The sequence below is a fragment of the Manihot esculenta genome, chromosome 4, assembly GCF_001659605.2.
Source record: "Manihot esculenta cultivar AM560-2 chromosome 4, M.esculenta_v8, whole genome shotgun sequence".
Lineage (NCBI taxonomy): Eukaryota > Viridiplantae > Streptophyta > Magnoliopsida > Malpighiales > Euphorbiaceae > Manihot > Manihot esculenta.
The window spans coordinates 875,852-901,316 of NC_035164.2; the positions used below are offsets into that span (position 1 = coordinate 875,852).

The 25,465-nt window shown below is 35.5% G+C and overlaps 3 protein-coding genes across 5 annotated transcripts; 1 reads left to right on the forward strand and 2 right to left on the reverse strand.

The window, feature by feature from the left end:
• The first annotated feature begins 515 nt into the window (after nt 1–515).
• On the forward strand, nt 516–2,197 carry LOC110612864 (60S acidic ribosomal protein P2A). The gene is made up of 4 exons (XM_021753699.2): nt 516–675; nt 759–848; nt 1,613–1,842; nt 1,976–2,197. Exons 2-4 carry the CDS (start codon nt 761–763, stop codon nt 2,000–2,002), a joined length of 345 nt encoding a protein of 114 aa, XP_021609391.1. The 5' UTR covers nt 516–675; nt 759–760; the 3' UTR covers nt 2,003–2,197.
• An 8,908-nt stretch (nt 2,198–11,105) lies between these two features.
• Nucleotides 11,106–13,371, reverse strand: LOC122723573 (extensin-2-like). Its single transcript, XM_043956276.1, has one exon. The coding sequence runs from the start codon at nt 13,347–13,349 to the stop codon at nt 11,229–11,231; it is 2,121 nt and encodes a 706-aa protein (XP_043812211.1). The 5' UTR covers nt 13,350–13,371; the 3' UTR covers nt 11,106–11,228.
• Nucleotides 13,372–16,311: 2,940 nt separating this feature from the next.
• On the reverse strand, nt 16,312–23,865 carry LOC110613725 (peptidyl-prolyl cis-trans isomerase CYP71). Of its 3 annotated transcripts, none has more exons than XR_006350525.1 (14): nt 23,606–23,865; nt 22,883–22,968; nt 22,002–22,090; nt 21,515–21,754; nt 21,285–21,406; nt 20,837–20,912; nt 20,556–20,663; nt 20,301–20,477; nt 19,829–20,046; nt 18,904–19,036; nt 17,938–18,161; nt 17,180–17,333; nt 16,635–16,787; nt 16,312–16,542 (listed from the first exon to the last, which is right to left on the reverse strand). XR_006350525.1 is itself a non-coding variant. In XM_021754985.2 (13 exons), exons 1-13 carry the CDS (start codon nt 23,767–23,769, stop codon nt 16,704–16,706), a joined length of 1,875 nt encoding a protein of 624 aa, XP_021610677.1. In that variant the 5' UTR covers nt 23,770–23,865; the 3' UTR covers nt 16,312–16,703. The 3 variants fall into 3 exon arrangements, 1 of the variants encoding a protein (XP_021610677.1); XR_002487655.2 differs by having other exon boundaries at nt 21,515–21,762; nt 23,606–23,814; XM_021754985.2 differs by having other exon boundaries at nt 16,312–16,787.
• Between the last annotated feature and the right edge of the window lie 1,600 nt (nt 23,866–25,465).

The following is a 25,465-nucleotide window of genomic DNA, read 5'->3' on the forward strand; positions in this document are numbered from 1 at the left end:
TTTGACACTGAAGCTTAATGCAAAACGGTCACTTACACTCAATGCAAAAGTAATCAACTAAAAAAATTATTTGGTTGATAAAATAAAATATAATAAAATTAAATATATATTATCAATAAGATAAATCATTTATAAGAAATTTATATTATATTAATTTATAAAACAATCATAAGTTCTTAATATAAAATAATCATAAATTTTTTTTCCTTCTCATTAATCATAAAATAGCTTGATACTTTAAATAAAGAATTAAAATATAACGTTACAATTTCATAAAATATTAAATCACATTTAAAAAATAATTATTCAATGCACTTAAATTTAATTTAATAATAAATATATCTAAATAAATTTTAAAAAATTTTATATTTTACTCTTCTAATTCTAATTTTTAATTTTTTTTTAAAAAAATATTCAATATGAAATATAGAAGATAAAAGCCTCAGTGACTTAGTTAGAGCTGCAACCAAACAAGGAGTCCTACATCACGGGGACAATACTGACATCTGAAAATTAACGGACACGATCTAATCATGAATCTCAATCCGACTCAGAAACAAAACCCTAGCTTTATATATTCTTCATAGCCTCGTTTCGGAGACAAAACCCTAGCCTCAGCGTCATTACATATTCCAAAGAGAGGCAATTTCACAGGGCCGATCAAAACACATCCAAGTAATATCCCTTACTCTCTGTATTTTCATGTTATACATGATAGTGATGCTCATTTTGACATGAATAATATTGTGTTTGGGCAGAAATGAAGGTTGTTGCTGCATATTTGCTCGCCGTCTTGGGAGGCAACACCAGCCCCTCCGCCGAGGACTTGAAGGAAATCCTCGCATCTGGTACTTTCTAACTCTCATTCTCATCCTTCATGGATCTGTATTTCGACGACAGAGGTTATTTCAACTTTTATATTTATAGTTTACCCATTAATGAGATTTTATTTGATGACTATATTTTAGCTGCCGTCGATTATCTTAATTAATTTTGTTTTTAGCAACATGTTCATTAGAAAACCATCTATTATTTTCCTCTTCGTGTAGCTTGATTTGCTATTACGGCATCTTAGTGACGATAGATGTATTTTGAATTGGTTAGTTGAAGTATATTGCTGAATTTTCTTGGTTAATTTGTCAAATTCTTTTAATTGTTGACGCATTTTTTCATGTGAACTTAATATTTAATAATATTGGAATAATTTATATGGGCAGTTTCTGATTGGGTTAAATTCCTTCTTGAAGCTGACAACATCAGATACAACATCAGATACTATTGCTATTGTTTTGCCAAATTCTGTGTTCTACATATTGTAGGATGCGGGTTGCTAGCCGTCTACTGCAACAACTGCTTATTGTGTTGTTGTAGTTGTAGCAGTTGATTTTTTTCCCAGCTGAGCAGTGTATAACCAAGTTTCTTGTCAGCTTTATGTTTCTGCTAAGAAATTGATCCTATTCCACTTTGCTGCGTCTGTTTTCTAGTCCGTAAGAGTATTTATGCATCTATTTGTGTGTGAATCTGGATTGATGATGATTTCCAGAATGGAAGGTTTTCGTGAGGATGTTTGTTCAAAAATTAACTGTGTTTGATATTTGTTTTGGAGTTGCAGTTGGAGCTGATGCTGATGAGGATAGGATTGAGTTGTTGCTGTCTCAAGTTAAAGGAAAGGATGTTACAGAGTTGATTGCTGCTGGTAGGGAGAAATTGGCTTCAGTGCCTTCTGGTGGTGGTGTTGCTGTTGCCGCTGCTGCTGCACCTGCTGCTGGAGGTGGTGCCGCAGCTCCTGCTGCTGAGGCCAAAAAGGAAGAGAAGGTTGAGGAGAAAGAAGAGTCCGATGAGGTAAACTTTTGTGTGAAATAGCTATTTTGATGGATATTAATTTAATATTTATTGTGCCAACGCTGCCCTGTTAATCCTTTTACTTCTTTTACCTTCTTGTTTGTGTTGCCTTACCTTCTCAATTTTTTTGCAGGATATGGGTTTCAGCCTCTTTGACTAAGATTTGGTTACTGCCTTCATTTGGGTTTCATGCTATTGTTTTAGTTAAAAATTACAAGTTTTTTGGTCTGTAGTTGGATATGTTATTAGAAGTTTGCATTCTGGAATTTTGAGTTAGATAACAGAGATCAGATATTTCACATATATTTGTTAATTATGGGATTCCATTACTGAATTGCTTGCCCTTTTGCACGAATCTGTTTGCAGAAAGTTATATCTTGTAAAAGGTAGTGGCTTGTGGCAAATTGAGATCATCTTTGAAGCACTATCGCAAAATAGAGCTTTTTGTCAACTATGACGATATGCTTGAAATGGGTCCTTATTAACAGGGATGTAATGGCCAATCTGTTGCCTACATTCCCATACCCTAATTATGCAGTCATTATACTGCGCCGTAATTCAGCAATATTAGCAATAATAGCAATAAAAGCAGAAATTTGTAAATCTGTTGCCTGCAAGACGATTCTTAGTCGCTGATTTACGCTGTGAATCTGTTAAATGGTGGTTCTGTGTCGGCTCAATACATGCCATGAAATATAGGAGCGCTTCTTCATACTGCGTGTATGTTTCCGTGATTTTGCTGATTCTCCGTTTGTATTTGTTAGACGAGATGGTACTTGTGCAGCTCATTGCATGGCCAAATTCATGTTTTCCAACGCTCTCCCGAGTTATTGACTGTAAAGTCTCCCTCAGTTCCTTACAGCTGCATGTATTTTTTTATACCACAGGACTGTTTAACACAATCTACCTTTTTTTTATGTGTCCAAATATGTTACAGCTTCATTAAAAGGCGCAAGCCTAAAAAATACAAACCATAAAAACAGGGTGCAAGGTTGCAGAAGCTCAAGAAAACCACCTTTAGAAGGCCCAAGGCCCACCAAGACAAAGGAAAAGAGGAAAAATTGCAGCCTTCTTCCAAGCCGAACATGTTGTCTCCTTGCTGATCCTAATTTCTGATAATCGGACACCGAGAAAGAGTATTCTCCATAACAATCAAAGAAAGATAAACAAACCACAAAGGAGGGAATAAAATAAAAGAAAGCCATTAGAAAATAGAGTGCTCCTCTCTCTTAAGTCCTTCTCAGGCTTCAAAAACCAAGGCTGCCGTACCATCTCTCGCAAGCTCCTCTAAACATGCAAGAAAAAGGATGAAGTCCCAAGCAGTGGAAACCTTCTCAAATTGAAAGGTCCAGAGCCGATAGACCTAGGGAGAGAGCCAGGTAGCCAAGACCTAGAAGGCAAGATCGAGCTGAAGATTTCCTTACAGATTCGCCAGTCTAAAGAGGGTGATGGGTAGAGCCTCTTTAGCAAATCTATACTTTTGAGAGTTACCAAATGGCATGCAAGCTTGGTACCAACTCCAAGAGTTTTTCCGCAAAAAAACTAAGCCCTGTCATCGATCAGGGACTAACCACCATGAAACAAACAGGAAAAAACAACTAAAACCCTCCACCGTTAAGCACAACTTGCGAGAAAGACCAAAAACACAGAAAATAAACAACAAAAGCTACATTTAAACCCATCTCAGTGAGGGAGAAAACTCACGGAGAAAACTCACAGGACTGGCCAGGGAAGAGCTCCCCTACCCGGAAGGAGCAGGGGAAGTCTCGAATCAGGCAGACAACTAGCGCTTCTTATCGAGAAAAAACCTAAAAAACAAAGGGAAAACTCTCTCTAAAAATATAGAGAAAGGAAAATAATTAATGCAATCTACTTGCTAGATTAAAATAAAAAAAGCTATGTACAACAATAAGGTGGTGGTATCAAATTTAAATGCAACTGGTACTATCAAAAGCGACATGAGGCTTGCCTCTAGAAAGTAACATACATATTATTTTTTTCTTTTTTTTTGAAAAACTAAACCTTAATTCATGTTTCTTTTTAAAATAATTGATTGGAGAATTAAATTTTAAATATTAATTAAAGGATATATCCACATAATTATATTAATTAATTAGAGATTTATATAATATAATTAGATTAAGTAATTCTTATAATTGTGCCAACTAATTTAGAGAATATATATATTCTAGTTAATTAGAAAAGAAATACTATAATACCTATGTAGTTCACTTTTAATATTCAAATATATTTTAATATTGAAAAAGATTACATATTTAAATATAAATATACTTCAGCAATCAGGCGTTATAATTATACTAATTAATTAACTAATTAAAATGAATCAATACAATGTTTATACATATACAATATTTATACATTATATCTATATAAGTATAGCGTCTCACTTCAAAAAAGTATCATCTCGCCTTTCACCTCTCGTTTCTTGTTTCTTGCCTCTTGCTTAATACAATAAAAAATCTTATTGTTTTAATATCGCCTATCACTCTGAAACCAACTTTCAATAATAATAATGTAAGTTGGTCATAGTTTAAATGACTTTCTTGTCCATCTAAATTGAAATGTCCTAATATTAAAATTTTAGCTTCACTATTTCTATTTCTATTTTCCCTAGGACTGAAATATGATTTTTTTGAATTATTTTTACCGATATATATTTTATATATTTTTTTAATATATAATATAATTTTTTTAATATATATATATATATGCTAGTTGTGTGAATGAATAATGCTAAACCATATTATGCTAGGTTAGTTTAACAAAATTAAGTTTTTTATTTATTTGACTGAGATTATTAAGGTGCATATATGAAATTAGTTTAACAAAATAAAAATTTATTTATTTGAGATTATTAAGATGGTATATGATTTTTTTAATTCAGCTAATTAATATGAATTATTGTTAGCCAATATGATTAAGTTTGATAGTCTGAGATCCGGTTAGATGGTTAGATGCAGATACCTAGATAATGGCTCGATTTGATGGGTTGGTTGTTGTGCAGAAACAGAAGAGAGGAAGAAAAATCCAGAACTTTATTTAAAATCAGAAAATGACGTTACATATCAGTTCTGGAAGCAACGCTTCCTGTTTATACCAGATTGAATCACACGCACAACATGTGCATACAAAGGACTCACCCTAAACAAAACGACGCAGTTTAGATAACCAACATAAAATAACAATTACAATTAGTAAAACGACATAGCATAGCTTTTAACACCCCCTCCTCAAGGTGAAGCTGGGAGAGGCAGAAGATTCAACTTGCTGGTTAATGTGCTATGGCGTGAGGCTGGTAGGGCCTTGGTGAATAAGTCAGCCAGCTGTTCGTCAGTAGCGACATGGTGAGGTAGTATGAATCCCCGTTGAAGTTGATCTCTCACCAGGTGGCAATCTATCTCGATATGCTTCGTGCGCTCATGGAAAACCGGATTGGCAGCAATGTGGATGGCAGCTTTGTTATCACAGTGTAGTGGAATGGGCAATTGGATGTTAACCTGCAAATCCTGCAAAATATAGCTAATCCAGAGAAGTTCACACACAGTGTTAGCCATTGCACGATACTCAGCCTCAGCTGAGGACTTAGAAACAGTAGGCTGTTTCTTTGTTTTCCAAGAGACAAGGCAAGGGCCCAAGTATATGCAATATCCAGAGAGTGATTTTCTGGAGTAAGTGCAAGCTGCCCAGTCAGAGTCACAGTAGGCATTCAGAGATAAATCAGTACTTACAGGAAAATAAAGCCCCTGATGTAAAGAACCCTTAAGATAGCGAAGCACATGTAAAGCAGCCTCCCAATGAGGCTTGCGGGGCATGCTCATAAATTGACTCAAGTGTTGCACAGCATAACATATGTCAGGCCTTGTGAGATTAACATAAAGAAGCCTCCCAATCAGTCTCCTATACAGATCAGGTTTATCAAAAACCTCTCCTGAATCAGGAGATAAATGCAATCCTTGAGGTAAAGGACAAGAGGCAGGTTTACAATGAAACATGCCTGCATCTTTTAATATGTCTGAAATATACTTAGTTTGACTGAGCAAAGTTGCTTGAGAGGATCTAGCAACCTCCAGTCCCAAAAAATATTTCAGGGGTCCCAAATCCTTGATAGTAAATTTTGAATCTAAAACAAGTTTGCATTCAGTAATGGCCTCAATGGAGTTTCCAGTCAAAATAACATCATCAACATATATAAGTAATATCAAAGTTAAAGCATCAGTGTGCTGTGTAAAGAGACAATGATCATGGGGGGACTGCACAAAGCCTAAACCCTTCAGAAAAGTGGTAAATTCAATGTTCCACTGTCTGGAGGCTTGTTTAAGCCCATATAAGGATCGTTTAAGCAAGCAAACTTGCCCTGGCTGAGCTTTGTGATACCCTTGGGGAGGTGTCATGTACACCTCTTCATCAAGATTACCATGTAAAAAAGCATTATTTATATCCAATTGAAAAATAGGCCACTGTTTGGAGGTAGCAAGAGCAATCAAAACTCTTACAGTTGTAAGTTTGGCCACAGGGGAAAATCTATCCTTATAATCCAACCCCTCAATCTGGTTGTAGCCCTTGGCCACCAGCCAGGCCTTATATCTCTCTATATCCCCATTTGACTTAAATTTCACTTTATACACCCATTTACAGCCTATTGCCTTTTTTCCCTTAGGTAAATTAGTGAGCACCCAAGTGCTGTTATTTTCCAGGGCCTGAAGCTCTTGCTTCATGGCTTCAACCCAATGTGCATCCTTAGATGCTTGATTATAAGTACTAGGTTCAGAAGCCTTGTTGACATTGCAAATGTAAGATTGATGTATAGGATGGAAGGTCATAAAGGATATTTGCTGAGAATCAACATAGTCATGCATCCAGACAGGGGCTTGTCTATGCCTTTGTGTCCTTCTAACCGAAGGATGTTTCTGTAGGTCATCACTGGTGTGACCAGATGGATAGGGTTCAACAACAGGATAATCATTCTCAATCACAGGAATGGGAAGCACATGATTTTCAATCTGATTGCTATCTCGGAAGGGAAAAATATTTTCATGAAAGATAACATCCCTACTAATAAAGAAGGTTTTACCATTGATGTTGTAAAGCTTATAGGCTTTGTGTGTGCTGGCATAGCCTATCATCACAGCCTTAATGGCTCTTTCTTGAAATTTATCCTTCTGAATTCCCACAGAAGTAGCAAAACACAAGCAACCAAATTTTCTCAAGTGAGAATAGTCAGGTGGGGTCCCATAGAGCCTCTCATAAGGCGTGGACCAACCAAAATGCTCCATAGGCATTCTGTTAATGAGGTAGGTAGCAGTTAAAATGCATTCTGACCAAAAATGAATAGGGGCTTGTGATTGTATTTTCAAAGCTCTAGCAGTGTCAAGTATGTGTCTGTGTTTCCTCTCTACAACTCCATTCTGTTGTGGAGTGTAGGGGCAGGATCTTTGGTGCTTAATTCCCTTGCTCATAAGCAGAGAACTATAATCATGGCTTAGAAACTCCCTTCCATTGTCACTTCTAATGACTTTAATGGTAGTATTAAACTGATTTTCTACCATGTGTATAAAGTTTCTAGTTAAGCTAAATGCCTGACTCTTTAAGTGCATCATGAAGGTCCACACAGCCCTACTATAGTCATCAACAATGGTGAGGAAGAACTTAGCTCCAGTGATAGAGCTAGTCTTATATGGCCCCCATATGTCAATATGAACCAATTCAAAAGGTTTTGAGGCTAAGGTGTGGCTTCTGGGAAAAGGCAATCTGGCTTGTTTAGCTAAGGGGCAAACAGGACAGCATCTCATAGCCTCATTACTGATGTTCATGCCTTTAACATGTTTGAGCTTACCTACTGATGCATGCCCTAGTCTATCATGCATGTCATTCATGGTCACTACATGCTTATGTGTCTGCTCAAGTTGCATGGAATGTTCTTTATTCAAATCCATTTGGGAAAAAGTGCTATTTACAAAGCTGTGAAGATCAGCATTAGAGTTCATGATATCAAACAAACAATTCCTTACATCAGAATGAGAAAAGCTCATTTGGTTCAGCCTGAAGAGGCCTCTTTCTTTCTTGCCTATGGCCACCACCTTCTTATTCAGTGGGTCCTGTATAAGACAGTAATCCTTCCACATTACAATGCAGTATCCATGGCTATTCATTAATTGACCAACAGAAATCAAGTTATATTGAAAATGTGGAATGTAAAGAACATCATCTAAAATCAATTTTCCAAAGAGATTTAGCTTTCCAGATTGAGTAACTTGAGTTGTTTTCCCATCTGGAAAGCACACACAGATGTGCTTGTGTAGTGGGTGTAAGGTGGTGAATAAATTGCTGTCTGAGCACATGTGATTTGTGGCTCCAGTGTCAAGAATCCAATTAGATATATTTTGCATATGTGCATTGCAAGTGTTATAGACAGTAGACTTACCTGCAAAGTCCATGAAATGTGCCTCAGATCCATGAGATGTGCTTGGGGCAAGAGTTCCTTTTCCTTTTACAAGCTGGGAGACTTCTTGTTTTAAAGAGCTCAGCATGGATGTCAATTCATGTATTTTACCTGATGTGTCCAGGTATTCCAGAGGATTATCCTCTTCTGACTTGTTGCCCTCAAAAGCAGCCATAATTCTGGTGCTTCTATTTCCTTTGAAAGATTGGGTTCCTGCCTTGTTCTTACCCTTGAACCAGTCAGGATACCCAATCAACTTAAAACACCCTTCTCGAGTGTGACCATCCATGTTGCAGAAGGTGCAGTGGCCCTTCTTGACCTCAGACCTCCTTGGTCTGGACAGATTCTGAGCTTGAGCCTTATTTAATAAGGCAAGAGATTCTGAATTGTCATTCATTGCCCCCAGAATCTCCCTTTGAGACTCAAATTTTACAACCATGGAGTATGCCTTGTTTACTGTAGGTAAAGGGTCCATCCCCAATACCTGATCTCTCACAGACCCAAAAGCTTCATTCAAGCCCATTAGGAATTGCATGAGTCTATTCCTATTTGTTATTTCAGCTATGTCCTTAGAGGCTCCACAGGTGCAGGTTGGAAGGGGTTCTACTGACCCAAGTTCATCCCACAGCCTCTTCAGCTTAGTGAAGTAGACAGAGACAGACTGGTTTTCTTGGGAGATGAGAGACATCTTCCTGTGTAACTCATAGATCATAGGACCATTGCACTCTCCAAATCTCTCACAGATCTCTTGCCAGAGATCTCTGGCAGAGGCGGTGTATATGAAACCATCGACTAACTCCTTAGATATGGAGTTGAGAATCCAAGATGTGACCATGAAGTCACATCTTTTCCATTGTTCATAACCTTCACTGTCTTTACTAGGTGCCGAAGTAGTGCCTTCGACAAAACCTAATTTCATCTTGGCTCCTAAGGCTATTCTAATGGCCCTACTCCAAGATCTGAAATTAGTTCCTATAAGAGGTGCGGAAACGAGACTCATACCTGGATGGTCGGAGGTTTGAAGGCTCAGTGGGTCTCCCATCCCCGCACTCGCGATCTGCAATTTTTCTGGAGCTCCAGTCCCTCTCTGTTCCTTGCTACTGCTCGCCATGACCAGATCTATCGAACGGACCAAGGATCTCTCCTATGCAACCGGCGACGCGCCGGCGTGAGTTAGGAACCGACGCTCTGATACCATGTGCAGAAACAGAAGAGAGGAAGAAAAATCCAGAACTTTATTTAAAATCAGAAAATGACGTTACATATCAGTTCTGGAAGCAACGCTTCCTGTTTATACCAGATTGAATCACACGCACAACATGTGCATACAAAGGACTCACCCTAAACAAAACGACGCAGTTTAGATAACCAACATAAAATAACAATTACAATTAGTAAAACGACATAGCATAGCTTTTAACTGATTCAAAATTAGTTTGATGAGAGATAGATGCTTCGAAGGTTTCGCGTGAGTCCCTATATATTCGATCTCGAGAAAGAGATCTGCGAAATAGAGAAAAAAGTCAGGAGTCTATCAGAGATATTTTCGGTAGAGACCCTCCAACGTTCACACTGCAGATGACGCCACTTGATAGTTTGAGATCCGGCTAGATGGTTAGATGCAAACACAAAGATAGTGGCTCAATTTGATGGGTTGGTCGTTGATTCGAAATTCGTTTGATGAGAGGTAGATGTTTCGGAGGTTTCGCGTGAGTCCCTACATACTCAATCTTGAGAAAGAGATCTGCAAAATAGAGAAAAAGGTCAGGAGTCTACCGGAGATGTCCCCGATGGAGACCATCCGATGTTCAAGTTAGATAAAAAATTATCTGAGATTCATTAATATGAAAAAAAGGTAAATAATAACAAAAGCATTCAAAAGAAAATTCCTGTGGGTATGTACTCTGAGAGCTCTTGTGAGTGTGTGTGAGAGAGAAAAATTTAATATCCCCCCTAGATACAAAACAGGGGTATATATATTAATTTGATAAGCCTTTGCTAGGTGTGTTTGGCAAGTAATAAATGAGGTGCAAGTTCAGCCTATACCTTGTCTACCGTGTACGTCACATTAGTCAGGCTTTCCGTACGCTCATTTAATTCTTCGGAGGAGACTAGAGAGGTCATCCCTTATGTAGGAGGTTGGTGCCTCATCCTGGTTTCATTAGGTCGTATTTAGTTTGCATGGCCTTTATAAAGGTCGGTGATCCCCATATTAAGTTTCTGTATGAGGTATGAGCACTGAAGTGATTAGTCTGCTCGTTCCGGTGGTTAGGGAAATCGAGGATGCTAAAGGTCTGATCTTTATGCTCTATAGGTCAGGCTTCCTATAGCCCAGTTGGATTAAGTGGAGAGGTTCGCACGTCCCTTCCAAATCATGTGTACACGTGTCACGATCTCAGCAATCCTTACTTTTTGCACATTATCAAAGTCATTACTACTCTTTGACAATTAATATTCTCGTAAAGTAATGTTGTCTTTCAGTGGCAATAAATTCTAACAAATGCAATTCTCATACTATTTTGTTATTCTTTGCATCACTCGGGTTCTTATAGTGTGGTAATTACAATTTTGAAAGAAGAAAATTAAAGTTAAAATTTAAATATTCTATGGTTCTCTTTATATATTGGAATATATTTGATTCAAGCCCATTTATTTATTGGAAAATATAAACAATATCGTGGATTTTTATTCAAAAATATCAAAATAATTCTATAAAAGCTTAGTACAAATGCTCTATCCCATAGGAAAATTTCATACAAAGAAACAATGAAAAAGCACTTGAGGATCTCTATAAACCCTTATTGTACACAAGTTTTTTTTTCTTTTTATTGCAAATAAGAATAATGGGAAATCATCACTTCAATTCAATGACAGTACAAAGAAGTTATCCTTTAGATGCTCCAAATTGATTCAATGATAGGTTTAATTAGTAATGTTTAAGAGGTGGAGGAGATGTGTAGTAGTATAGAGGAGGAGAATGACTTGGGGGTGGTGGGGATTTATAGTAATAAGGTGGTGGTGGTGAGGGAGTTGGTGGAGGTGGAGGTTTATAATAGTTTGGAGGAGGCGAAGATTTTAATGGATGAGGAGGTGAGGTGTAATGGTATGGAGGAGGTGGAGACTTTTTTGGGCGAGGGAGTGATGTGTAGTGGTATGGAGGGGGTGGTGAAGGAGATGGTGGAGGTGGGGACTTGTAGTAATATGGAGGAGGTGGAGACTTCACTGGAGGAGGGGGTGATATGTAGTGGTATGGTGGTAGTGGTGAAGGAGATGGTGGAGGTGGGGATTTATAGTAATAAGGGGGAGGTGGAGACTTTTTTAGAGGAGGAGGAGATGTATAATGATAAGGAGGTGGTGGTGAGGGAGAGGGAGGTGGTGGGGACTTGTAGTAATATGGAGGAGGTGGAGACTTCACTGGAGGAGGGAGTGATGTGTAGTGGTATGGTAGTGGAGGTGAAGGAGATGGTGGAGGTGGGGATTTATAGTAATAGGGGGGAGGTGGGGACTTTTTTGGAGGAGGGGGTGATGTATAATGGTAGGGAGGTGGTGGTGAAGGAGAGGGTGGTGGTGGAGACTTGTAATAATATGGAGGAGGTGGAGACTTCACTGGAGGAGGGGGTGATGTGTAGTAGTATGGTGGTGGTGGTGAAGGAGATGGTGGAGGAGGGGATTTATAGTAATAGGGGGGAGGTGGGGACTTTTTTGGAGAAGGAGGTGATGTGTAGTGATATGGTGGTGGTGGAGAGGGAGATGGTGAAGGAGGGGACTTATAGTAGTATGGAGGAGGTGGAGACTTCACTGGAGGAGGGGGTGATGTGTAGTGGTATGGTGGTGGTGGTGAAGGAGATGGTGGAGGTGGGGATTTATAGTAATAGGAGGGAGGTGGGGACTTTTTTGGAGGAGGAGGTGATGTATAGTGATATGGTGGTGGTGGTGAAGGAGAAGGTGGTAGTGGGGACTTGTAGTAATATGGAGGAGGTGGAGACTTCACTGGAGGAGGGGGTGATGTGTAGTAGTATGGTGGTGGAGGTGAAGGAGATGGTGGAGGTGGGGATTTATAGTAATAGGGGAGAGGTGGGGACTTTTTTGGAGGAGGGGGTGATGTATAATGGTAGGGAGGTGGTGGTGAAGGAGAGGGTGGTGGTGGAGACTTGTAATAATATGGAGGAGGTGGAGACTTCACTGGAGGAGGGGGTGATGTGTAATAGTATGGTGGTGGTGGTGAAGGAGATGGTGGAGGTGGGGATTTATAGTAATAGGGGGGAGGTGGAGACTTTTTTGGAGGAGGAGGTGATGTATAGTGATATGGTGGTGGTAGAGAGGGAGACGGTGGAGGAGGGGACTTATAGTAGTATGGAGGAGGTGGAGACTTCTTTGGGGGAGGAGGGGATGTGTAGTGATATGGTGGAGGTGGAGAGGGAGATGGTGGAGGAGGAGACTTATAGTAGTACGGAGGAGGTGGAGACTTTTTTGGGGGAGGAGGTGATGTATAATGGTATGGAGGTGGCGGGGAGGGATATGGTGGAGGAGGGGACTTATAGTAGTACAGAGGATGTGGAGAGGGAGATGGTGGAGGAGGATACTTATAATAGTACGGAGGAGGTGGAGACTTCTTTGGGGGAGGAGGTGATGTATAATGGTATGGAGGTGGCGGGGAGGGAGATGGTGGAGGAGGGGACTTATAGTAGTACGGAGGAGGTGGAAAGGGAGATGGTGGAGGAGGAGACTTATAATAGTACAAAGGAGGTGGAGACTTTTTTGGAGGAGAAGGTGATGTATAATGGTATGGAGGTGGCGGGGAGGGAGATGGTGAAGGAGGGGACTTATAATAATATGGAGGAGGAAGAGATTTTTTTAGAGAAGGAGGTGATGCATAGTGATATGATGGCAAAGAAGGAGACCGCAAAGAAGGAGACTTATAATAGTACGGTGGAGGAGGGGAAGCATAAACATAAAATTTATCAGCGGCCACACTAATGGCTACAAGACAGAAAACTATTCCATAAATCATTCTAGACAAAAGCCCCGGAGGCCTATGGATTTCCATCCTTAATGAGAGAAGTGTTGGATGTGTGTGTTTTGCTTGGTTAAGAGAAGCAAACTCTTTATATAGAGGTCTCTTCAATTTTTTTTTGACAAGATTATATATTTATTTAATGTATTAATAAAACCTAATAAAAAAATAACTATTATTATTTTTTAAATTGAAATCAGTGGTTTCCCACTAAGGATCACAGATTTGTTTATAAGAAAATTAAAAGGTCAAGCTTGTGAGTTTGGTAGGTTGATGCCTATAACTATTTTCCTTCTTTAATATTTAGTGGAAACCACGACTATTTAGAATAGAGGAATACGCAAGAATTTTGATTAGGATTAAAATGATCTTACACAGACTCAATGATCTCATAAAAATAATTGTTCAGTGCAATAATTGAATACCCTTTTAAGATTTTTATTTTTGTCAATGATTATATAAGATTGAAAGATAGAAAACTTGGACTTAACTCTACCGATTTCGAATATATGCCAATGGTAAAATAAAATTATTGTAAAATTGAAAAAATTGTTAATTTCAAGAACAAAGTGAACAACATATCAAATTATTAATTTATGTGATTTCTACATATATCAAATAATGAGAGCCGATGTTTAAATCACATCATTTACAATAATATCTTTATGATAGTTTATTTTTAAGATAATTTTAAAAAGTATAATAGAATTATAATTTAAATCTTATTTAGTTGAGGTTAAATTAAGTAAAAAATTTTAAGTTTTCAAAAGATGGTATATTCAATTTGTTTGGCTCGATTTTTTTTTTTTTAACTTTCTAAGAACTGAACTAAAAAAAGTTATTTTTTTTGAAGTGAAGAGAATTATTTTATTTACCCAGAAATAAATATGAATAAATTAATCACCCAATAATATTTTATGTTAACAAAACTCATTATGTTCAAATTAAATTACATTTTACATTTTTTTTTCAATAATGTAGTTACTGCAATTTTAATAATATAATAATTTAATTTTTGGATTTGAGTTGATAGTCATAATTTTAAATTATGATTTATCAACAATAAATTTTAACAAAATGAACTTATTTCTTATTAAAAAGGACTAAATTTGTGATTTATTATATTCCAAAAATTAAGACTCAGTTTGTTTTGGAAAAAACAATTTATACATGAAAAAAAAATTTAAGGAAATTTTTTAATAAAATAATTTATTTTTATTGTTTGCCAGCAATACTTTAAAAAAAAGCATAAAATTTATGTAAGTCTAGTGACATTTATAAGCTTTTAAAGTTTTAAAAATAATTATCTTTTGAAAAAAACAATTTTCGTTCAAAAATAAACTTAGTTATCTTTTTCATTAGAAAAAATATTTTTTTAATTAATTGTTTTAGTGTTTAAATATGTAAAATTGCAAAAAATATACCCATGATGTTATTTTAACTCTCGACAATGATTATAAATCTACAAAACAAAAAGGGACATAATTGATTTGAACTAAATAAAATTTTCAAAATCTAAATTAATAATGACTTTGATATGATATTCGAAAAAAATAATTCTTATGGGTGATCATACTTGGAAATTGTCTATTTGTAAGCAATGAATACAAATGCTTATTAGATTTAGGATTTCCTTTGTTTGAATTTTGTTTGTATTAGAAGACATGAATTTTAACATATTTTGTAGTTTCATTGTAAATACAAAACATAATCTGAGTGAAATATTGGATTTATTTTTCAACAAGAACCCAATTAGGTTCATAATTTTTATATGGTAGAATCATTTAAAATCATGTTTAAAACATAATAAAGCGAATCATAAAGGATGAGAACTTTCAATTTAGAATATCTTTCGATTTTAATGTTTAAGTTTTAGATATAAATTTTGATTTTAAATAATTTTAGAATGAACTATATCGAGTTTTAGAAAATTTTTATAAAAAGACTGAAGCCTGATTTTAAAATACCTTCCAAGAATATAAAACAAAACATATAATTGGACTTGAAATTTTTTAATGGAGATTCAAACTCTTACCGTTGGTATGTGTACTTGAAGTGAAGCAGTAGCATCTTTTTTTTTCTTTGAAATGGCAGACAATGCAATGTAATGATTGTCAAAAGTAGCAAAAGTTTAATGTTTAATTGCAATTCTAAAATGGGAACAAATCATCAACTCATTATTTTTTTTCAAAAAAAAAAAATATTAAATCATATGATTTTTCAATTATGCACATATATTATTGAGTATATCTTCAAGAATATTTGGTGAGGATTTTTTTTGGCTGCACAAATTGTTTGTGATGCCTTGACTTTGGCACTACCTTGGACTAAATAAGCTGATAATGAAAACTTCTAATTATATTTTTTTATAAAATTAAAGTCAACAAAATCTTTTTTTTTTTAAACAATACTTGGGGTTAGATGATGATAATTTTATATAAAAAAAAATTCATTTATTTTATGTATAAAATTATTGAAAAACAATTAAATTAAATTAAAATTTTGAACATTCTTAAAAAATAATGATAAATCATTGATGCTGAGATAGCTGATTTATAAAGAAATAACATTTGCATTCTAATTCTAGACATTTATTTATTTATTTTTTGTGAACTACCTCTAGATTTTGAATTTTAGCTGATAAGTATATAGCAATATTATTAACATATGCACACCTATTTTTAGACATGGCTCAGGTATTTTTACAGACAAACGCTAAAATTCAGAAGAAAAAAAAAAAGCACTGTTCATAAGGCAAGTCTTTTCTAAACCGAATCCTCGTGAATCCGTAATATAAATGCTTAGTGAAATCCACATGAAATTCCATATACTTATACTTACACTATGAGTTCATGTGAGCCGATCTATACAAATATTTTGCCTATTCATATGGGTGGTGTTCTGGATTCAAGAAAATATGAATTAAGAACCGTGTATGACAATATTTCTTAACTTTCTCTTCAAAATTAAAGCAATCAAAGGAGTGGAAATACCATGAAAAGGTAAAATCATTTTAAATGGGTATTCATTAGCAATATCATTAAGTTCAGACCAGTTTGTGTACATTAACTACTCATACATCGTCATAAATCTAGAAAGGGTAAGAAATCCAAAGAAGGACAAGACCTCCTGAGTAAATGGCAACCTTAGGCTACAGAATGATAAAAGCAACAAAGCAACAAAAGCAAGATTCCTCGCTATCCTTTCCAGTAAATGCAAAAAAAACCTGATAAAGCAACAAAGTTATTGAAGAAACACATGAAAGTGGTAAAAGAAGAGAGAAGAGAATGAGAAAAGCTGCTGCTGAGATTGGCTTACTTGACAAGTAATTCTCAGCTAAGACGCCAACAATGTCAAGACAGATCCCCTGATATGAGAGTGATTCTACTAAGACTTGGGAACAGTCACATTCAGGATTTTTACATCTTGGTATGGCTTGTCTGCTTTGTCTGTCTTCACCTTCTCAATTGCCTGCCAACAATGTATGTTAATTCCAATTGCAGAATAATGTATTTAATGGCTTACATGAAAATAAGACATGTATAACACACAGTGTGCTTATTTCATCTTGTGAAACAAGAAGTATAACAAAAACAGGTGATGTAAGGGTTAGCTTATTTCATCCATTTATCTAGGCTCTGTAGTATGAGAACGCCTGAAGGCTGGCTTAAAGTTGCAATTTGTACAACACAGTGCAGTGCCAAACAGCACGCATGTGAAGTAATTCCACATCATATTGTATGGATACATAAGATTTTCACTTTCATCCCCACTCTCTCTCTCTCACAGGCATGAGCAAGCAAGAGCAAAGAAGAAAGGTTACTTGTAGAGTAGTGGGCAGACAAACAGGGAATCAACATTACCTGGACAACATCCATTCCCTTTGCAACTCTACCAAAAACTGTGTGCTTGTTGTCCAGCCATGGTGTGGCCACTGTGGTGATAAAGAACTGAGAGCCATTAGTGTTTGGGCCAGCATTGGCCATCGACACTGTGAAAGGCCTATCATGCCGTAAACTGTAGAGATGAACATATCAACTAGTTAGTTCATATCGTGGAATGTATTTGAAGTAACACCACATACAACCGAGTTTAAAGCAACATAGTAACTTGCCAAGCCACATTCTAATCTTGTGAACAAGTAATCACCAACTAAAATATCTGATACAGCATTGGGTTGAAGATTAGAATTAGGGATTTTGTTAATTGAAAAATTAGGAAATCTATAGTCTGGTTCTATATCAGTGTCCTATCAAGTTTATCCTTGTTTGAGCAACAAGGAAATGAACAGTCATACAAGCCAAGTGGGAGGATGAGAACTCAGGACAGTATTAAATGAATAAGCATCATTTCTTTTGCCAATTAGTGGAAGAGATGCCAATAGAAAAGGGAAAAAAGTAAACGTTATTAGTGTGGGAGTATGAGAGCCCAGGACATCACTAAATGAATAAATATCAAGTCTTTTGCCAAGCAACGGAGGAGAGACCCTTAAATGAAACTTTCAACCAACAAGTTAGGGGCACTACATTCATCCATTCACCAAGTCAACGGATAAAAAAGCACCAAATACAAGGCCAGAAAGTGGATAAAAACAATAATGAAATAGAACTAACAAGATTACCTTTTATGAAACTCATCCTCAAACTCCCTTCCCCAGATAGACTGCCCACCAGTGCCATCCCCCAAGGGATCTCCAGTCTGTATCATGAAGCCTTTGATCACACGATGAAAGATAAGATTATCATAATAGCCATTTCGACAGTGTGTCGTAAAATTCTCCACTGTTTTTGGACATTCTTCAGGGTACAGTCGCATGTGAATGTCACCCATTGTAGTATGAAGAATCTAGAAAGAAGCAGTATAAATTATAACTGATGAGATAACATATAAATGGTGTAACTAGAAGCCTGACATAAGAAATACAAGTTCAAACAAAATACACAATAACAGCAGCCCACAAAAGCAACGCAGATTTTTTAAATAATAATAAGTAGGTCATACAAGATGGAGAAACATACCCCACAATGCACCAAACATCATGATCAGAATTGATTGCACAAACATGAATAATTTGGTCAAAGAATCAGCAAGTAAAGTAGACTTAAAAACGATTGTTCAATGAAAGAAGAGACAAGGGAAAAAGAAGAGTACTTTGCCAGTACTACAAAAGAAGTCTACAAACGACTAATATACTGTTTCCATATATAACTTTATTTGGATGTTATATCAGCCGCAGCATGCTATGAGTGAACTTGCAAGCAACTGCTGCATATTCTAAATCCTATAATTTTGAAAACCAAAAAGCTCAGTAGATTCTCCAACTAGCTTATTGATGTTAAAAGCAAAATCATAAGAAACCTATCACCTCTCTTGACTTTGGAAGCAAACCAAAGTTACCAGACAAAAGCATTCAATACAAATTCCAAATTTCCAATAATATCACAACCACACATGTGGAATCACACAGTCATGCACTCATGCACACATAATCAATCAATGAATAAAAGTTTCGCCATTGAGCTGAGAGAGACAGTTAAAACACAGTCCTAACTGGACAGGATATGAGGCAAATACAAAGAGAACTCACCACATTGTCAGGAAGAGATGTGGTGACTGATTTTCCTATATCAGATACTGCCAGAAGTTCATCTGCAGGAGGTTTTTCGTTGAACACATCCCTTCCTTTGGTTGCATCCTCAGGTTCTTCTGGTTCTCTCCGGCTAAATTGAACGTAAACAAGCACCAAAAACAGTCGATTAAACATAATAAAGAAATCAGAGGCCATGAGACCTATTGAAATGCATTATATATAAACAGTTTAACCTAAAGTTTGCCCTTTCCAAGTTACATTGCTGAATTTGTGATTTCTAGAACTTTTATATGGAAAAGGTAAAACTAAACTCAATTATCATATACAATATAAACATTTTTCCTTTATGTAAACCACTACTGAGGAAAAACTTGTGTTACAGATACCATATCCCATTTCCTAGCATATTCATTTTTCTTTTCAAAGCAAGAGGTGCAAGTGACTTATATACAGATATTCTCTACTTTCATAGTAACTCCAACCTGTGTGAGCTCAGCAAAGTATACCTAGTCCCCAAGCCTGGGGAGAGGAGAAGGGTTTGGCCAACGTAAAACTCAGTTAATTCTCATGCGCAAAGAACATCTCTACGAAAAAAATCATTCAAATCGGGCACTTGGCAATAAAAATTAACAGTCTTGTCTCATTCTTTTACCAAGGACAATATAAACGATTCATTCAACCCCCAAAAGTCATATCTCATTTATTTGGCAACAACATTACAAATGATTTATATGCATTCTGATTCATATAAGTATAATTGCTTCTCATACTATAGCAACATTTCTTTCTAATGATCAGCCATGCACCAAATTTAACCGGATAGTGCCCACCATGCTAGCATAACTAGCAAATGCATTATGAAAAACACAAATTTTAGACAAAGTGAAATTTTACATAATCAGTGATGTACATGTACTAGTACCTGAATAAATAGATCCTATGTTTCTTGAAAGCACAACACAAGAGAGTGGGATCTGTTAAAGGCTCTCTACTCTCATTGGCATTTGCTGCAGCTGCAGGAATTTTTCTAACTTTCTTACTACTTCGATCACCTTGATACAAAGCAATCTGCAAAAATCTGTCATTGTTCTCCACCTTTCCAAGAATGCGGGCAACTTTATTGGTATGTAAATTTACTATCTACGAAGGAAAGAGAATGATTACATGTTAGTAAGTAAAAACTAAACATAAAAACAGAGGTTATGCTCATTACAAACAACAGAAATGTGGTGCAGAAGGTAAAAATTAGCAACCTAAAGAAAGAAGAATGAATAACTTGTCAAGAAGCAAAGGGGTGCACTCAACCAAATGTGACAATTGCTGGCTTCATAAATGTGGTGCAATCAAATATTTTATTATTTGTTTATTGTAAAATCTTATGGCAGTATCCATACTTTTATCCCAAGAAGAGTTGCATATATCAGAAAATTAGAACTTTCATCAAAAACAGCATTTGGCTGGGGTGCAGTTTCTGTTTTTTCAATTTCTCGCTCAACAGCCATTCTTCGTCCAAAATCAATAGCTTCCAGCCTGTACAAGGGGGCATCACTTCTCTGAAGATCTTGAGCCACCTACCCAAGAAAGATGCAATTGGATATTATGACTCCAGAAGCAAATAACTTCCCACGTCTAATCAAAATTGTTATTACCTCAAGGGATTCGTCATAAACCCGTCTTAGTTTACCCGTTCTGAACCAAAACACACGAATCCTACGATCAGGTGATGTAATAGAAAACTGCTTGCCATCTGGACTCACCTGATAGCAAACATTGTAATGTTTAGAGGTTTTTTTTCCCCTGCTGCCTTTCAAATCAAGCTTTTACAATGAACCAATTAAAAGATTGAGCAGTCAGGGAAAAAAAACTATATGGATGATGGAGCATCTAAGTCAAGGATAGCTTCACAGTTCCATAAAATCAAGTAGATTACCTCCATGGTGGAAACACTTGTCTTGCATTTCACAATTTCAAATAGATTGGTATCACTTTTCAGCCTAAAGCTCACCCTGCACATATCAGATAATTATTAAAAGAAAAAGGAAAGAGCATCATTAGGCATTCATGGTAATTAGAAAACAAATACAGAAAAGGGTGACTGAGTGCACAGCATTCCATATTTGTGGTCTCTAGAAAGGGATGATGTGTGCAGCCCCCTGCTCCGCAAAGAGATTGTTTCAGCGGCTCAAACCCACGATCTCCAAGTGACAAATGGAGTAGTTCTACCATTATACTAAAACTACCCTCTCACCCAGAAGAGACATATATGGACCCAAAATAAATTTCTCAACATAAATAAGTCAACGGTACCCCAGGCAAGATGTTAGCCACATTGGAATCACAAAACAAACTACGAAGAGCATGAAATAATAAAGACATACTCGTTCTCTGGAAACTGAAGCGATGCAGGACTCCAATATTCTATAATTCCCTTTGAATCGGCAGATATCACAGTGTCAAATACAGGGTTGTATTTCATAACTTTAATTGGGCCCAAGTGTATCTAGAGAAACATAAGTTGAAAGAGGATGCATAAACATACTTTGCACTGCAAACAAAAGGAAAAAGATAGAGCACTGGAAAATCATGTAACTAGTGCAGCAGCATGTACCTCTTTTGAGATGATAGGTTCATTTGAACCAGCTCTTGCATCATATATGTACACAAATGAGGAGTTCCGATCACTAATGGCAAGCCTAGCTCTGACATCACCTTGTTTATACACCCACTCAACACAACCCGGTATGAATGTTAGTCGAATCATGACCATCATGTCATAATTGACAACATCATATACCTTCACAGATTGATCATCGGAAATTGTGCAACAAAGTAGACCATCCACACTAACCTGCATGGCTGAACAAAGTCATGGTTGATGCCTGTACTAAGTACCAACAAGTAATGAAGAAGAATCAACTAAATAAAAACAGACGCAATCAAATGCTACCTCTGTAGGAAAAACATTAGTGTACTAATTAACATACTACAAACACCAAAAGGCAGATCCACAAAGTTTTTTTTTTTAAAAAAAAAGAGATCAATTCAAAACTATATTACATGATATATGTAAAATCAGGCAAGGAGGAAAAGCTTACCGCTAAACCTTCTATAGGACCAAGGTGGGATCTAAAATGTTTAGCAAACTCAATGCCAACAGCTTTTTTCTTCCAAAATTTCAAATGTCCTGATTAAAATTAATGGTGATTAAATGTTAAAGGTAATCAAAACAAGCCATTAACAAAAATAATAATCTTAAGAACTCCACCATATGCCCAAGCAGAAGCAAGAAGAGTAATCCAATTTTTAGAGCAATATACTACATGTCTATATCCTTAAAAAGCATCATTCTTCTGACAAAAAATATGAAATCTGATGCAGGGTTGCACTTGCTGTCAATTGTTAGCCATTTCAACTAAAAAACATTACCAAATACCAATGATCCTTGGTTTAGGTGCAAAAATCATCTCAAAGGATGCGAGATCTAATTGCTACCTCATGAAAAAATAGCAGTTGAGATGAGCTAGAATGATTTCAGACATAGACTCTATTTCTGACATAATATGAGGTAAATTATACGGACAACAAGGTTAAAAATTTGAGAGATAGAGAGATAGAGAGAATTAATGCATGTAAAAGAACATGGCATAGTGGCCACTTTCAGGGACCCGGGCAACCTGCCCAATACTTGAAACTTCTTAGCATATGACAAGTTAGAGAGATGCAGAAGCAAAGATGAGATCTCTAATATCAATAGGTAGCCTGGAATGCAACCATATTTTGGCCAAAATCCCTAAAATAGGTTCAGACCAACTGCAATGTAGCCAGCACATACTGGACAGCTGCATGTAATGAAAATTCCCGTGTTACCCTATCAAGGACCTAACTACGTGAAGAACCATAAATAATGGATAAGAAAATGCAGAGCAAAATATGACAGGATCAGAAGACATAATGCAATAATTGTAAGACACCATACCGTCAAGACTTCCAGTTATGAAAAAATCTGCAGCAGAAACTGCAACATGGGAAACCACATCTCGGTGCATATAACTTCTCTCATACCTATAAAAACAAGTTATGATTAGAAAATATAACTTCAAATCAAACCAAAATTTTGCTCTAGGTGAACAACTGAAACATTACTTGAAAGAAAAAGAAATGCGCTCTAAACAGACAACATCAAGCATGCAGATTTAACAAAAATTCAGATAATTGTGATAGGTGGATTTTAACACTTGCAAACAGACATCATGCTGATTTAACACCACCCCCACCCTCTCAAAAAAAAAGAAAAAAAAAAAAAAACACAACAACAACAATAGTAATATACATATAACATTCCGACAAAGCTCCATCTAATTTAGCTAACACCCACTACTATCCACCTTGAACAAGCAGATTAAAATCAAAAACTGAAACAGGGCGCTTTCAATTTGAACACCCTATTGCTGCAAAAACAAATGAGCTACAACTATTGTAACCAAAAACTTAACGAAGTGGCGCTTAAAACTGAACTCAGCAATATATAAATTCTCCAGAGAGAGAGAAGAATTATTCTAACAGAAGCATAACTCATAACATCTAACAAAGCCAAACTTAGTAACTCATAAACCCGAACGAAAGTCTAAACAGTAAAACCTTAAAATACAATCAAATGGATGAGCAAGCTGGAAATATACACTAAAGTGAGCGTGCATACATATTTGCAGATGGAAGGGCATCGAGGTAAGCTTGCTCAAACTGAAGAGGACGCTTGGCGCGAGCCTTTGGAGCGGGGCCGGGTCCTATTACGGGTTCTTCCTCGCTCTCCACAGGCGCGGAGTTCGCATTTGCGTTCCCGTTGCCGTTCCCTGGTTCCTCCATTTGTCGCTGATCTTTAGGGTTCAGAGAGATGAAACTGGAAATTTCAGGTTTGGGTTTAGGTGTAAAGGAGCCCAACCAGGGTCATGCCGGTCAGCTAAGCTTAGAGCTCATTCCTTTTAAAAAATTAAAATTAAACTCGATTAATATTTAGTTAGTCTATTTATTAAATTTATAAGTTCAATTTATATTAAAATTCATTTATTTATTAAGATTATGATTCAATTTTATAAATCAATCACTTAAATTATAAATCATTATATTTTTATCAATTATTATTTAAAATTCATTTAATAAAAAATGTAATAAAACATAATAAATAATAAAAAAATATTTAAAATATTTAAATAATTTTATTTTTAAAATTAAAATTAAATAATAAAAAATAAATTATTTCATCTAAAAATATTATTTAGATGAAATATTTTATTTTCCACATAGAGGCTAAATGAAGGCTTATTGTGCTCTCCTTGATTTAGTTGGCTTTTGCAATTCATACAAAGTTTTAAAAAGGCTGTAAACTTGATGGATTTTGTGCTTCAGCAGGTGTTTGTCCTCTTTCAGATAGACTCCTCCAACTGGCAGTGAAGAGATTTGTGAGCTTTAGGACTTGGGCCAATATGGATGGTTTAGCTTGTTGTTTTCTTCTGGGCCTTAAAGGCTTTTATATTATAGCATTGGTGATGTGTTTTTAGCCTTAGTGTCTGAAAAAAAAAAAGAATAATTTTGAATTTCATACAAATAGAAATATCCTATATTATAGATATTTTGGTACCATTTAATTAAATTTATTATTTTTTTAATATTAAAAAATAAAAAAATTATTAAATTTATTAAAATATATTTATTATCGCATTAACCTGCGAATATTTAGTCATATGTATTTATTATTATATTAAGCGTGTGCGTGTTTTGAGAATTGTCTTTTTAACACTTCTTTTTCTTCACTTTTACTGCAGTCAAAACGGCATCATTTAATAACTAATCATAATGCACACACTGCTGCTTGGAGGTTGGAGCTTGTTAGCTTAAGAAGAATTACATGCAATGAATGTGTGAGGACATTAAAACAAGGATCATTGTGTTCTTCCGTGCAAACTCATAATGGACGGCCTGATTTTGTTTTCAGTTTTGAAATCATTGGTTTTTACACTGATTTTGTTAGACCAGATTAGTGTTTTGACTTCAATTCAAGAGCTACGAATAATTCAATCCAACTAAAAATTTATTTGGCTTTTTTTTTATTTAGTTTCGCTTTTAGATTAATTCAATTCGATGTGTATTATTTTTTAATTTATTTTATTTTTTAAATAAAAAAATTAATTATTTAATTTTTATAATATAATAAAATTTATTAATTTATTCTTTTATTTTAAAAATATATTCAAATATTTTTAATATTTTAAAAAATCTGGTAATTAATTGTTTATTAATTTTAATCATTAAATATAATAAAAAAAATTAAAATAGGGTGATATGTATGGTTTAATTAATAGATATTTTTAAAATATTTTTAATGCTAAAAGAGTAATTAATAAATATTTTAAAAATATAAAAAATTAATTAATAAATTTTTTAAAATTTTAGAAATTAAATAATAAAATATTTAATAATTAATTAATTAATAAATTTTTTAAAACGTGAAAATTGTTTTATTATAATTTTTTAAAATAAAAGCTTTACAGACGGTAATTTTATT

Excerpts from the sequence above, each read along its gene's own strand:
- LOC110612864 (XM_021753699.2), top strand. The coding sequence starts at position 761 with ATGAAGGTTGTTGCTGCATATTTGCTCGCCGTCTTGGGAGGCAACACC. Across the intron at positions 849-1,612 it reads GAAGGAAATCCTCGCATCTG|TTGGAGCTGATGCTGATGAG; the intron begins GTACTTTCTAAC and ends TTGGAGTTGCAG. Across the intron at positions 1,843-1,975 it reads AGAAAGAAGAGTCCGATGAG|GATATGGGTTTCAGCCTCTT; the intron begins GTAAACTTTTGT and ends ATTTTTTTGCAG.
- LOC122723573 (XM_043956276.1), bottom strand. The coding sequence starts at position 13,349 with ATGGAAATCCATAGGCCTCCGGGGCTTTTGTCTAGAATGATTTATGGA.
- LOC110613725 (XM_021754985.2), bottom strand. The coding sequence starts at position 23,769 with ATGGAGGAACCAGGGAACGGCAACGGGAACGCAAATGCGAACTCCGCG. Across the intron at positions 20,913-21,284 it reads CTTCAGTTTCCAGAGAACGA|GGTGAGCTTTAGGCTGAAAA; the intron begins GTATGTCTTTAT and ends TGATATGTGCAG. Across the intron at positions 17,334-17,937 it reads GAGGATGAGTTTCATAAAAG|TTTACGGCATGATAGGCCTT; the intron begins GTAATCTTGTTA and ends TCATCTCTACAG.